The following is a 15,237-nucleotide window of genomic DNA, read 5'->3' on the forward strand; positions in this document are numbered from 1 at the left end:
ATTTATTTAAGTGTGTTTGTGTTTATCTATTGATTTACAGATACAGCATGAAACAGGTCCTTCTGACCCAGCAACCCAGCTATTTAATCTTCGCCTAATTACAGGTCAATTTTTCATGATGAATTAACTTATTTACTGGTGCGTCTTTGGACTGTTGGAGGAAACCGGAGCACCCGGAGGAAGCCCACGCACTCACGGGAAGGACATACAAACTTCTTACAGGGGACATCAGAATTAAATGCCAAACTCTGACACCCTGAGGCTGTAATAGCGTCACACTAGCCCTTGTGCTGCTGTGGCACTCGATCCAGTCCGGACTCACGGATTATGCTACAACTTTCTCATATGCAACAATAATAGAGTGAGAACCTTTTTAAATTCTTCAACACCATTGTTGATTTTATCAGTTGGTTGTGTGTTTGTGTGTGGCTGCTTGTGATTATACAATTTGGGTGATGAGGTTGCAAGCTGTTCAATACTTGGTTGTCACATTAATACTTTGTCTCACCTGCAGTATCTTATCCGTGACATACAGCACTGTGCAAAAGTCTTAGGCACACATATATATAGCTAGGTATATTCATGTATTGCACTGTATTAATACTGCAAAAAAAACTAATTTCATGTGAGTGATTATAAATCTGATTCTGATATGGGCCTCTGTTGTGGGAAGGGGGCAGGGAGAAGGGAATCATGGTTGGGAAAAGGAGAAGTGGGAAGGGAGAGAGTGGGAAGCACCAGAGAAGCATTCTATAATGATCAATAAACCACCCATTTGGAATCAAGTGACCTTGCCTGGTGTCTCAGGACTGGGAGTGTCTGCATCCCCCTCCCCAGCGCACCTTCTCTGCCACCTGTCCCGCGCCCCTCACCTTTGCCATTCCCAACATCCTTTGTTCCCACCAGATTTACAAACTCTCTCTCGGCTCCATGTTGACAAATACAGTACTCCCCAAAAGCCTTAGGCATCCTAGCTAAGTATATATGCCTAAGACTTTTTCACATACTACATGTAAAGTGCTTAATGGGCTTTGTACCACACAACATTTATCCTCCATGTGTTTTTCTTTCAAACTGATAATTGCTCACCAGGAAGACCATTTTTGATGGAGATCAGGGCACACGAATTGGAAAAGAAATAGTGAGGAGCATTGAAGCACAAGATTTCTCACCGAAACTGTAAAGCATCCCAGAAAATGGAGAAGCAAGTAATCCTGCAGACTGCTTCATTGTTATCCTCCTTTGCACAGGAACAAAGAGAAAAAAATACCTTGCTGAATATTGCATGAACTCAACTACAACTGTCATTTTCTGAGATCGCTAAATTGCATGATAACTCTGAGGGCTGACATAATTAAATTGGCCTGTTAGTGAGAAGCCATTATTCTCCGGGGGCATTGACTGGAAAATCAGCAGGCCTACCACTCAAGGTTAATCTCAAGCAATGTCCACCCAAGTTTCCGATGAAGGACCCACAAAGGCTCGAGGAACAAACTTCGAAGCCTATCCCCATCTACATGCAAATAAAGCTCTGCAGTATGTGAGTGCTCTTCCCTACACGGTCTCAGTCATCACAGTGGGTAGCAAGTGCTTCCTCTGAGGAACAGCGAATGAGAGATAAAAGATCTTTGTCCATATATAGAGCAACTGAAGCCTTGAGCAAGCTGTTGGTCATTTCCTGTAGGAGAAAGGACGTATGATAGAGAATATTTCTAATAGTAATGAGAGGGATACAATTAAAATTCTCTTACAAAGCAAACAGTGTTGGTATGCAAGGTCACAGTCTTTCCTTTGGGAACTTCAATATAAAATGTCATTATCAAATGGTCCTTCACTTGACTGCACATCTTGAAAATATCAAAACTGTGTTTTAAAACAGGATGGATGTAGCTAAGAGTGTCAAATTAAAAGTAACATGCATTTTACAGTAATTCTGGTGGTCAAAAATATAAGACAAGAACAAGAAAGAACACCATTTCAACAGTTCATGTCATCAGAATGGACTGCTTCAAAACATGTATTTTTGTTAAAGATTCAAGTGATAGCTTTGAGCCTCTAGTGAACTGATTTCACATTAAGCAATGAATAAACTGCCATGCCATACTTACAATTTCTATCCTTTGGAGCTAAATTTCTTTCAGATTGTTACTAGCTTAAAGTCTTCGAGAAAAGGACAAATGCAGCTATTATTTGCATATGGGAAGGTATTCCATGTAAGTTGTTACAAAGCGATAATCAAGAACTTCAAATAATCTCAAAAGCTACAAGATGAAAACCTAACAGTTTATACCTATTCCTAGGGAGCACTTAGTGCTAATATAACTGGGAATATTTCAACCAAGACTCCAGATGATTTAATAAATTATGTAATTTTACACGCTCATTATTAAGAGTCTCAAAGCTCATAATCGCTGTTTCTATATACAATTAATAGTATGTTTTGATTCTGCAACCCTACCTAATGGTTGAGGGGCTGTGATGTTTTCCCTGGCTGAGGTGTCTAGCACAAGGGAGTAAGTGGCTGACCATTCAGGAGCAGGATTTTCTGATCTAGGGGCTATTCTTAGGACTGCATACCAAAGCAAACAGCAAGTGCTGCTGGAAGATCATCGGTCTGGTGAAAAATGCAGTCTGGTCTGCCCAAAATCTGTTAGTCTTCCAGTTCAATGATGAGATGCTCGCAAGAGGAGCTCAGAATGAATCTCAAGGTAGTGAGACAGTACTACAGTTTTGAGTTCAGTTCCCGAGTCCTCTGTGAGGAACCACTGTACATCCTCCCAGTGGAATGAGTGGGTTTTACCCGGGCGCTCCAGTTTCTTAAAAAGACAAAAACGTACTGAGAAGGTTAACTGGTCATTGTAAATTGTCCTGTGATTAGGTTTGGGCTAAATCGGGGTTGTCGGAGGCCCGGAAAGACCTACTTCATGCCAAATTTTAAAAATAAATAAAATATGGTGATAAATATGTACAGTAACTGTACTTTGGTAATAAACTTACTTTGACTTTGAGAATGCTGCTGTCTGCTACGTTAGGGGATGCAGAGAGGCTTGGTGCAGTCAATGCAGAGGCTTTGTGAAAAGAACTGCAGTCTAATATCCCACCACCACTAGACTTTGAGGAGCAAAGCCCTGTGTAAAATTCTCAACTGAAGCTTTTCCAGAGGCCGCAGGTCTAGCAATAATGCCTTGAACATAAACATTCTAACATCACAGATATGTCGGGTGGGTGTGGAGAGGATGTGGGAGAGTCTAAGACCACAGTCTCAAAATAGAGGGAAGTTCTTTCAGAATGGAGATGAGGAGGAATTTCTTTAGCCAGAGAGTGGTGAATCTGTGGAATTCATTGCCACAGGTGGCTGTGGAGGTCAAGTTACTGGGTATATTTAAAAAAGAGGGAGCTGGGAACCTGAGCCCCAGGTCAGTAAGGGAAGGATTGGACCAGAAGGTGGATGTCAAGAGAAGTATTGAAAGGCAAAATTGAAATAACAGATATGATGGGTTGGATAGTTTGAAGTGTATATATTTTAATGGTAAGAGTATTCTGGGTAAGGGTGATTAACTTAAAGCATGGATCAGTACATGGAACTACAATATTGCGGTTATTACTGAAATTTGGTTGTGAGAGGGCAGGAATGGGTGATTAGCGTAACAGATGTTCAAAGCTCAAGAAAAGATAGAGGAGAAGGAAAAGGAGCAGGAGTAGGTCATCAGGCCCGTCAAGCCTGCTCCACCATTCAATAAGATCATGGCTGATCTGGCCATGGACTCATCTCCACCTACCTGCCTTTTCCCCATAAACTATTAATTCCCCTACTATGCAAAAATCTACCCAACCTTGACTTAAATATATTTACTGAGGTAGCCTCCACTGCTTCATTGAACAGATAATTCCACAGCTTCTCTACTCTCTGGGAAAAACAGTTCCTCCTCATCTCTGACCTAAATCTACTCCCCTGAATCTGGAGGCTATGTCCCCTAGTTCTAGACTCACCTACCAGTGGAAACAACTTTCCTGCCTCTATCTTATCTGTCCCTTTCATAATTTTACATGCTTCTATAGGATCTCTCATTCTTTTGAATTCCAGCAAGTACTGTCCCAATTGACTCAATCTCTCCTCCTAATCTAATCCCCTCATCTCTGGAATCAACCTGGTGAACCTCCTCTGCACCGCCTTCAAAACCAGTATATCCTTCCTCAAGTAAGGAGACTAGAACTGCACGCAGTACTCCAGCTGTGGCCTCACCAGTACCCTGTACAGTTGCAGCATAGCCTCCCTGCTCTTAAATTCAACCCCTAGCAATGAAGGTCATTTGCCTCCTTGATAGCCTGCTGCACCTACAAACCAACCTTTTGTGATTCATGCACAAGCACTCCCGAGTTCCTCCGCACAGCAGCATGCTACATTTCTTTTTACCATTTAAATAATAATCTGCTCTTCCATTTTTCCTTCCAAAGTGGATGACCTCGCATTTACCAACATTGTACTCCATCTGCCAGACCCTTGCCCACTCACTCAACCTATCCATATCTCAATGCAGACTGAGTAATACTGTGAATATAAAAGAAAACCACACAGTGTTTTTTGATTTCTTATTTATATTGTTTATTGATAAAGTTTATTTTTGAAATAAAATAAAACTGATCTGAAATTCAGTTCTATCACCCTGAGATAATGAATCTTTCTAATTCTTCACCTAATAGAGTTGTAGAGGCTCAAGAGAGAGTTGGATGGCACTGTACATTATTTAGCCATGAACAATGCAGAACAGAGCAGGCAAATAGTGTGATATTTTGTCTCTGTTCCTTAGGTTCCATTTAGACTGCTTGCATTGTAACAACAGGCAATTCAGTCCCTCTAGTCAGCCTATGCCAAAGCTCCCGACAGGTGTCCTCCCATCTTAATTTACCTTGTGTTATCAACCCATCAGTTAAGTCCTTTTCTCATGTGCTTTCTTAGCTCCCCTTTAAAGCAAACATGTTCAGCAGCTGTGGCTCAGTTGGAAGACTTTCGTTTTCTGAGTCAAAAGATTATGAATTCAAGTCTGATTCAACAGACAGTGCAGGAACTTGGATGAGACAGTAAGTGCAAAAGATGACTGAGCATTATAATGATGGACATGTCATCTTCAAGGTATGATTGCAAGCTGCAATCTTTCCTCATCACTCGTGATTGTAGCACTATGTGTTGACCAAGATGGTTTTTAGTTTGTTGATCAATATACAGTTATAAAGTTAGTCTCTATTATCAGGGAAGATTGCACAAACCAGTGTACAAAGGGACACAGGCAGAATGATTGATCAGGGCCAAACCTAGTATTTGTTCAAAACTCCTTTTAACATTTTCATATTGTCAATCTCTGCTGCCTTTCTAAACAGTCTATCCATTGGTTGAGCAGCTTTTGCTTCTGAAACACAATTGATATTCCATCTTTTGAGTTTGTATTGAAATAAGTCCATTTTACATTTTCCAATTGCTGCAGAATGTGGCTTTTAATAACATTGCACAGTTTTCAATGGACTAATAACACTGTTAACAGAAATTCCAATGCTTTCCAAATATTGGCAAAAGTTATACTTCGCTGCTGAGTTCCAGTCAAATTCATGCCTCTTCGATGGTAATATGTGATTTTATCTCTGGCCTCTGTACCCCAGCATGGAATGCATGAGACTGTGATCAAATTAGGGCTCAAGAAGATGTTGTAAGTGACTGTCGTAGAACACTGCATATAGTATGGCATAAAGGTTCCTATAAACAAATCCTTCTCCCTCCCATTTTTCAAAAAAGGACATATGGTAGAGTTTAACGCTGGTGTCACTGAAATAGGATAATTTGCTAATCTGTTTAAATATGGGCATTTTGATGTTGGTACAGAAATAAATACTAGAAAGAGTGTTTATATTTATGTAAATGTACACATCTGCAATACAAATTGATGTAGATATCATGACACAGAAATGTGATCAATTAGCACTGTTTATTTCAGTGCTATTTGATTGAAAATACATTTTTCTTGGAGCAATATGCAGCAGCAACCATCTTTGGATCATTCACATCCCTCCAAAAGTTTAACCAGAACTCATCAGTATAAGTCAGTCATATGTCCCCATCATGATTCTATGTCAGATGCATATCATGACCTCGTCCTCTTTTTGATCTGAGGAGCAACCATCCTTGGTCACTCCCAAAACAATAAAGATCTAATTGCAACAACACACACAAGATGCTGGTGGAACACAGCAGGCCAGGCAGCATCTATAGGAAGAAGCGCTGTTGACGTTTCGGGCCAAGACCCTTCATCAGGACATTATGCTGCTCTGGAACTCCAGTAAGATAAGACCTTAGACCCCACACCACCTACAATGGCATACATTTCTTACTGGCATTGATCCTCCCCTCTGATCCACCACTGGTCTTTAGCCCTGATCCCTTAGCCTCCTGATAACCCCCAACTTCTCAGAATTATGAACCTTCCAATCAATTGAGCATCCACCATATCTCACACCCAGAAGATAATTACAGATGGAGAATCATTTCCTAACCCTTCAGCAATGAACAAAAAAAACTCCAACTAACATTTCAAGTAGTTGTATAAGTTTTATTGCCAAGTAAGAAATTTTTAGTTCAATACATTGAAAGATTTCTTTACAAACATTATTTCAACATTTAATATAAACATAACGTAACCAGAAATATTTCAACCAAGACTATAGATGACATTGTAAATTATGTTATTTTTACAAGCTCTTTAATAGCAGTTCACAGCAAGACAATACACATAGCAAAATAATTATGCATATACACTTAAATTATTTCCAAACTGCATGACATTAGTTATTAGTTACTGTTGTAAATAAATCCTTCAGATTCGCTCACCTGATGAAGGGCATCAAGGTGACTCTGATCAAAATATTGGCCAGCTGTTTTGTAAATTGGAAACCTTGAAATGGAATCAGCGCTCACTCACTCATGGGGACTAAAGGATTAAAGATCTGCTTGATACTCTTGGAAGCTAATGGCAAAAATATAGCACCAAAGTAAAATAAAAAGCTAAAAGCTGTACACTATATTATAAAGATTATAAACTGGCCTGTGATCACGTACAGTTGCTAATTATTTATGATTTTTCATCGTTAAGCTCAGAACAGCATTTGTCAAAAATGTCACTGCTCTTCTTGAGAGATTGCACAATAGGAAATGCGCAGACATAGATAATGATAAGGAAACAATGAATTCCCAACATCTGACTGTTAGGGATGCAGGGATTAGTATCCCAAGCACTAGTCCACTCCTTTAATGTGATATATCTCATCGCCCTGATAAAAAATTGAGATTTACCTCAGACCAAGACCAGAGGACACAGCCTCAGAGTCGAGGGACATCCATTTAGGATGGAGGTGAAGAGTAATTTCTTTAGCCAGAGAGTGGTGAATCTGTGGAATTCATTGCCACAGGTGGCTTTGGAGGCCAAGTCATTGGATATTTTTAAGGCAGAAGTTGATAGATTTTTGATTAATCAGCGCTTGAAGGGCTACAAGTAGAAAACAGAGGCTGAGAGGGATGAAATGGCAGAGCAGACTCAGTGGGCAATGGCCTAATTCTACTCCTATATCTAAGGTTTTATATTATTAGGCAGAACTTAATTTGAAGTTTGAAAATAATGCAAATAAAGTGCTAGTAACTAGGATTAGTGTAGGTCGATGATTGATGGTTGACCTGGACATGAAAGGCCAAATGACCTTTTACTATGTTGTATGACTCCATAATCTTAATATAAAGCAGTTTATTTTCTCATAATTTACTTTGCACAACTCAGTACAGATGCAAAGCAAAGACAAAAAACCAATTGTTAAGGAATCATACTGCTTCTTTCATCTTGCCCTGCCTTTTCTTCCTGATTTCTATAGATCAAGATCTTGCATTTGCTATTGTAAAATTGATCTTAGTTGCACAATATTTAAAATATTTACTTTCCTCAATTTGCTTTTTTTAAGCTTTTGAGCTGGTCATAAATGAAAAGGGCACAAACTGAGATGAAATCCAAATTACTCTTCTTAGTTTTGATATTGGTGCATGGTACTGCAATCAACAGTTACCAATAAGCTCTTGGGTACACTATTGAATTGATATATTGGCTTTAGAATAGTGGGGAAACTGTCACTCAGAGTACTGTTAAGTCTAAAATTGCTCTTGTAAAAAGAAAATAATCTGATTTTGGATTCCTTAGCTGAAATCATTGAATTCTGTATAATGTTTTATCAAATCAAGAATCAGTTACTGTAGTGATTCCTTTGGGATCAATTTCCCTTGGGATCAATAAAGTATGTCTGTCTGTCTGTGATATGATCTCAGAGTTAGTGTCCAGGGACAGATAAGCAAACGATAACAAGGAAAGGACTTAAATAACACTTGTTAAGGTATTGTCATATTATGCCAACTTCCATTTCAGACTAGGAAAGCAAACCTCGATCTGACTGATGTTATTGTGTGGGGCACAAAAGAATAATTTTTTACTTCTCCTTACTTCTTTCCCTACCAAATTCTCTTCTGAAGACAATGATTCATTTTGTGATGATGTAATATGACTCCAGAGACATCCATAGGTCTTTAGGTTTCATTCCATTTACTGTAGTAATCCAACTAGGGTCTGCAAATACAGTGTACCATCAACAAGGCTGATTCCAGCCTCACCCACATCTCATTCTCATCATTTAGGACAATAGTCTTTGCGTTCAGATCCACAGTAGGAAGCCCTGCTCTTAAGAATTACCTATTCACTGAAACAGTCCAATTTCTCACTGTCCTCCTGTAATTCAGTAAGTCTGTGCATTATACTCAGGCTCTGCTGCATCCACTGTAGGGCAGCATCATGACCATGATCGTTAAGTGGGATTTCTGAATGACCCAGCTCTTGAACTGAATTGAACACAAAGGTGCTTCTCCCTTTGGTGTTTTGATAGACATCCTCCACTTTGCCACCTCTCATTCTGTTCTGCGGAACACGGGTTAATTTTGTTAATCCCACCATCTGAAACATTTGTTGATGGCACAGTACATAGGCAAGATCTTAAATTTGGTTGCTTTTGATGGGGAGCCTAAACCCATCCACGATGTTATGAGTGAATGTGTTCATATTTGTCCTTTTTCCTCATGTGATAGACTGGATGGACTGTGGATAGAACAGACTCAATGGGTGGAATGGCCTAATTCTACTCATATATTTTATGGTCTTATGGATGTGCAGGTGGCCAGGGCTCTACTTGCACCTTGGTGTCCTCTTGTACATGTCTCAGTGTGGGTATAAAACACTCTCATTGACTCTTAATAAGTCAAAAGATTTCTTTAAGGCAATCAAGCATTAACTGTAATTGGCTGTAAAATGATGCTTAAATGTGTCAGAATATTCAACAGGCAGATTAATATGCCATTGGCCTGCATCATGGAGTGAACTGCACTAAAATTTTCCTATGAATTCATTTTCTCCTCTTAGCCAGAGCATCATAGAGGGGGAACATTTTGAATCCATGGAATGTCAGACTCTCCAGTGAGAGAGAGCGAAGTACAACTTTGGGGTTTTTGCTGAGGAAAAATAAAAAGAAAAGATGCACAAATGCACAGCAAAGTTTCCTTAATATTTTATGCACATAACAAGAAAAAGCATTCAGAAAAACTCTGTTACATCGACTATTATATAAAATGTGCAGCAATACCACAACATTAATTCCACAGTAGACATGTACACAGCATAAAGCAGAAATGCGGCAGGGTCAATGGTACTTGAATAATATCAATTGCTGGGCAAGGACATATTAAAATGTGGCTATAATCTGCATTTTGATCTATGTACACTGTTTAAATTCTTATACACTAAACCAAATTAATCCTCTGTGGAATTAAAACATGAACATTTTAATATTTACTTCTTTTTGCGTCCTTGAGTCTGAGCCTGTCACTTCTGTGAGGTAAACACTCTGCCTTCAGCAAACTTGAGGACTTGCAGTGAGCATAACAAGCAAACAATGTTTTTTTCTCCCCCAGCCAACACTCACTGTCGTGTAACATTTATTCCAAGTACTGTACATGAATACATCGAAGTGAGGGTGATCTGGACTATAATGCAGGAAAACTGGGTGCAACATTGAAGGGGAGAGACTCAAACAGCTATAAGCTTTGAGCAATTTGCTCAAGAAAAAATAAAAATCATCTCAATTAGAATTGGTGTCTCCTTTTACTCCTGGCTCTGTGGCTGACACTCCTCGCATTATTTCTGATGAGCTCTCTGCAGTAACCTCTGAGGAGGGCCATTGAAAAGCTCTCACAACTTGGACAGCACAAGTACCAATGCCAGATGCTTCTGGTATTAGGAAGATATAAACACCATTTAAACATTGCTGCAATATTGGGTCCAAAAATTGCTGCTAAATTGCCTTGAAAATACTGCCATTAAGTGGAGAGAATGCTTAATAGGCATGTTAAATAATGTTACGGTTGGGAAATCAAAATCCCCATATCGCTAATGATCCTCAAATTCTACAGTTATGTGAGCATGACATTAGGTGAATCCTACAACAAATAATGGTTTGAATGCAAACTGAACTAAGAAGCAGAAGACAGGAGGAAAGACAAGCAAGAAAATAAGGTACATAGAAGTGTGGGAGAGGAAGATCTCCCTTTGAAATCATTCCAAAACACTTTACAACTAGTGAAGATCTCTTGAAATGCAGGCACATTTGCAAGGTAGGAACAATGCAGCCAACAACCACACAGCAAGTGTGACAATGCCCATGTCGCTGGATGCTAGGATGCTGCGTGAAGGTTAAACATTGAGCAAAATATTGGGAAGGATTTTCTTTAGAAATGTTGCCACAGGCTGTAGAGAAAGAAAGACCATTGTATCAGTGAATGACATTCACACAAAAAACAAAGTAATACTCTGTTTGGTGCCTTGAGGACTTAAAGTGCCACAATTAAGGACTGCTGGCTTGCTCAGTTATTGAAATGTAAGACTGCTACAATGGAAAGTTGCAGTCACAGAACAGGAGAGTGAACAATAAAAGCAGAAATGCGGGGAGGAAAAGGTAGTCATGCAATGTATTCAGTTCATCACATGCTGTATTCTTCAGAGAAACTTAGGCCTCCCTATCCTTATGCATACTTCTATAGTAAAGAAGTCTTACGGATTGATGGCCATCGGTCAAATTCCCTCCTATTTCCTTGCTCTCCTCAGCCCTGCTCACCATTCACCCTTTTAGATCAAAAATCATCTTGGCGTGACCAGCTATGAATGAGCATTGCCAATGGTCCCACAAAGAAGGGTTCTTGAGAATCAACTTTCAACCAGACCCTTAAATAAGCAAACAGCAGTTGTGTCCAGACTCTCAAAAAGATGATTTAAGTTTATAAATTTGGCCTGGTTCCAGTTGAGTGACTCCATGCCTGTATTTCCAGGCACCAACAAGGTTAGATAACAGCCTGCAAACGTTCTTCTAAGGTTTCACCATAAGATGTTTATTTTCTATAAGGATTTTATGGGACTAAAGGGATGTAAATATGGCTCTGAATCCCATAAATCTTCCATTCCGATGCTGGTCTTTTTTCATGAAGTATCCATTTCTCTGTCCTGTCCCTCCACCTCACCTCTACCTCAAACTCCAGCCAGGACATGCCTGCAAGCCACGGCCTACTACTTTGCGCCTGCAGTAACTAGCTAAATAAAGTCCTCACCCACAAGTGAATCCGAGCATGCCAACTATGGATTTGGGAAATTATCCACTTGGCACTTGTGCCAAAATTCCCTGTTAACTAAGTGTGAATTTGGAGCAAGGGAGGCACAATAGGCCGTTCTTCCCACTCAATGCTGAGACTTAGTTTAAAAGCTGCTTCAGTGGCTTTTTGCATGTTTCTACTCATTTATTTATGGTGCAGCTTTGCACCAATCACAGTGAAGTCTATTGAATCTGGGCAACGAAACATTGTTTGCACTTCAGTAGTCCAGTGCCAGCAGACAGTATAAAATCTATCCTTACCTCCAATACTCCAAAATTGTGCTGCAGAGCTAATCTTCCATTTCCGGCAGCCTTGAGAGACAGCAGAACGCAAGGCTAGACCGAAGATCCACTTACATTAAGTTGGTGGCTCACTGAGGTGCTTAAACCCATAAGATGAATAGTATTAGCATATATGGATGGAGTAGACTACTGAGAAATGAATTAAAGGTCTCTTCTTTTAGCCTTTGGACTGAAAATCTATAGGGTTTATGAATATAACATTATGCAGCCCATAAAACAGGAAACTATGTGTTTCATGAAGCGAGAATAAAAATTTCGTTTAGAGTACAGTATACCGTATATATAATAAATTAACTCGATGGGGTGCAGGTTTTAGAACTCTGTCAGGGCCCCATTTTCTGTTCCAAACAGAAGTAATTAAAGCATCCGGGAGGCAAATAATGTAGGACGTCCTGTTGAACCAAACCATCACACACATTTCACTCAAGTGAAAACAAATTGCCCCCAGATAATCATTTGTCGTTTACCAAATCCAAATGCACATTCCCTAATTAAAAATTGTACCCTCGATATAAAAACAACGATGATGGGAGTAGTAGAGCACAATTTGTGATTCCTTTCTGAAAACAGGATAGAACGAAGTGCATCTTTATTTTCCATCGCTCATTTTTTTTTCAGCTGCTAACCTCAGGACCTTCTGCGAGTGGCTATGACACCAATTAATTGAGAGGAAATATTCGAGAGTTGTACTTGATAAACATAGAATGCAACCCAGTGATATTATTTGATCTTAATGGCCTACTAAACCATTCTCTTGAACAAGGTACAGAATGCAGCACTATTATTTGTAGAGATTAGAAAGTGGGTTGCCAACCATGACCAATGTGAACGGCTTCATTATCTAGAGTAAAGGCACAACCTACATTACCCAGTCTTCCCAATGAGACTGAAGGCAGCTGAGAGTCAGCAAGCTGATCAAAAATCTCTGTTTAAGACAGGGTATGCTGTATCCACCCTTCCTTTTCCAAGTACATAGAGGAAGTTAGAAAACTACAGAAAGCATGCTCCCAATTGTCTTAAACATTCACACGTCCCAATAGCCTCCAACAGAAAACTGAAATGTGCTATTGCAATATGAACTGGTCATTTTGTTTAAGAAAATTCACAACTTATTTTTTCAACTGAAAGTCCTTTGTTATTAACCCTTCAGTGTGTATTGCTCATATTTCAGATACCTTAGCCCAATCGCATTAGATGACAACTAGAGCACATTTCAAATCTCTTCCAATTCTGGGATAGGTAATTCTTGAACAACAGGTTTCTTTATTCATTTTCTTTAAATAGAAAAGTTGCTGATCATCACACGGTCACTTCTGTTTTGCTGTTGGTTACAAAGTACGGCTGCTGCCCCAGGTAGTGCTGTGCCTGAGGGCTGGCTTTCTCAGCCAGCGGACCCACCGTGCAGGGTCTCTTGTTGGCATAGGCCTGCCGGCGGATGGTAGTGTCGTTTGTGTCCCAGGTTTTGTAGTCAGAATCGAAGACCAATGGATGCGTGTGCATCTTGGTGATTTTGTTCCTCTGCCCGGGCAGCTTGGCATTGAAGGTGTCCGAGCCATGCACTGGGTCATCATGGTCCATCGGCATCTGCACTGGGTGCAGGGGCAAGGTCCCTTTTGCTGCAAGTTCTGCAAAATGTTGGCGCTTAGCAAAGAAGTCGTCATTTGCCTTTTCAGCTAAGAAACATTAAAAAGAAAGGGAAATAAGTATTAGTGATGCGTTGTTTCCAAGTTTTAAAATATACTTCTTAGTCATGCAATGGCTCTAAAACAAGGAATAATTCTAAACAAAGCTAAATGAAACAGCTTTCAATTACATTGTCCCTTTTAATGGAGCAACACTTCAAAAAGCATTATTTGACACGTAAAGCGATACTCTACTCTGCAAACAAAAGCTTGGTCAAAGAATTAATTTTAAGGACAGCTACACTGGGTTTTAAGTAGAGAGACTGAGAGGTTTTACAGAGATTGGGGGCCAGATACCTAAAGCCAATGCTGAGCAAAGATATTAGGATGTGCAAGAAGCTAAAATTGAAGGAGCATTGAGATAATGGAGCATTTCAGGAGTGGAGATCAGATGATTTAATATCCTGGGGAGGTTTTAAATCAAAAATAAGAATTTAAAAAGCAAACACGAGGAAATCTGCAGACGTTGGAAATTCGAGCAACACACACAAAATGCTGGTGGAACGCAGCAGGCCAGGCAGCACCTATAGGAAGAATCACCGTCGATGTTTCGGGTCGAGACCCTTCATCAGGACTAACTGAAAGAAAAGGTAGTAAGAGATCTGTTTGATCTGATAGATGCTGCCTGGCCTGCTGCGTTCCACCAGCATTTTAAAAAACAAGGTGTTTTTGATCCAAGAGGCATTTTAGGTCTGTTTACCCAGATGATAGATAAAGAGGATTTGCTGAAAATTGGGAAGGAGGTGGATGAGTTTTGTATGAGCTCAGGTTGAGTGTTGTATGAGAAGACAAGCAAGAGAACAAAATCTGACAATCAGCTTTAACATATGTGAATGTCCAGTGTAAACTCGTGCATTAGTGATTTAACACACATTGCTACTGTGTAAAACGAAGGCAAGGCCGCTCCGTAATTGCCTTGCATCAGTTGCTCTACGTGCTCCAACCTAAACAAAATTCCAAAAAGGAAAAAGTGGATACAATAAAATGCAACAATATAAAATATCATAAACATTTACAGATAGCAGTTTTCCTAGTTGAAATCACTAAAAGATGGTGAAAATGGTCACTATTACCAACTGTTCCAACTTCCAGTGGGGAATTTCCTCTAACTATGACGTCTCTCATTTCTCACCCACTGCACATCTCCTTACAACAAACCTCCAGAAACAATGGAATGGCTAAGGGAGGACTATACTGAGGAGGAGAAAGCATGGCCATCTTTAACTTAGGAGTGGGCTAAACTACAAATATAAAAATGACCTATCTCTTCATAAATAGAAAGTAACTACACTATGTCTGTAGTTAAATTGATCACTACTGTACCACATTTTGGAAGGAACAGCTTTGGAATAAAGCTGAGAAGAAATGCATTTCAGTATGGCAGATGGAAAGAAACTAAGTGACATTTTGAACAGACTACTCAAAACTTATAGAACTAAATAATGCCACTGACATCTCTTTGTTGATAAAGGAAGTTTTGATCTTAAGT

General features: G+C 39.6%; 1 protein-coding gene across 3 annotated transcripts in view; it reads right to left on the minus strand.

Moving 5' to 3' along the window:
* Positions 1 to 6,588: 6,588 nt before the first annotated feature.
* Positions 6,589 to 15,237, minus strand: part of shisa9a (shisa family member 9a) — a 324,593-nt gene continuing 315,944 nt past the window's right edge. For all 3 annotated transcript variants that reach the window (XM_059979331.1, XM_059979330.1, XM_059979329.1), the window contains one exon: positions 6,589 to 13,739. In XM_059979331.1, coding sequence (XP_059835314.1) covers positions 13,366 to 13,739 — 374 coding nt within the window. In that variant the 3' untranslated portion in view covers positions 6,589 to 13,365. The remainder of the gene's footprint in view (positions 13,740 to 15,237) is intronic.

Source organism: Hypanus sabinus, chromosome 9, assembly GCF_030144855.1.
Source record: "Hypanus sabinus isolate sHypSab1 chromosome 9, sHypSab1.hap1, whole genome shotgun sequence".
NCBI classification, from domain to species: domain Eukaryota; kingdom Metazoa; phylum Chordata; class Chondrichthyes; order Myliobatiformes; family Dasyatidae; genus Hypanus; species Hypanus sabinus.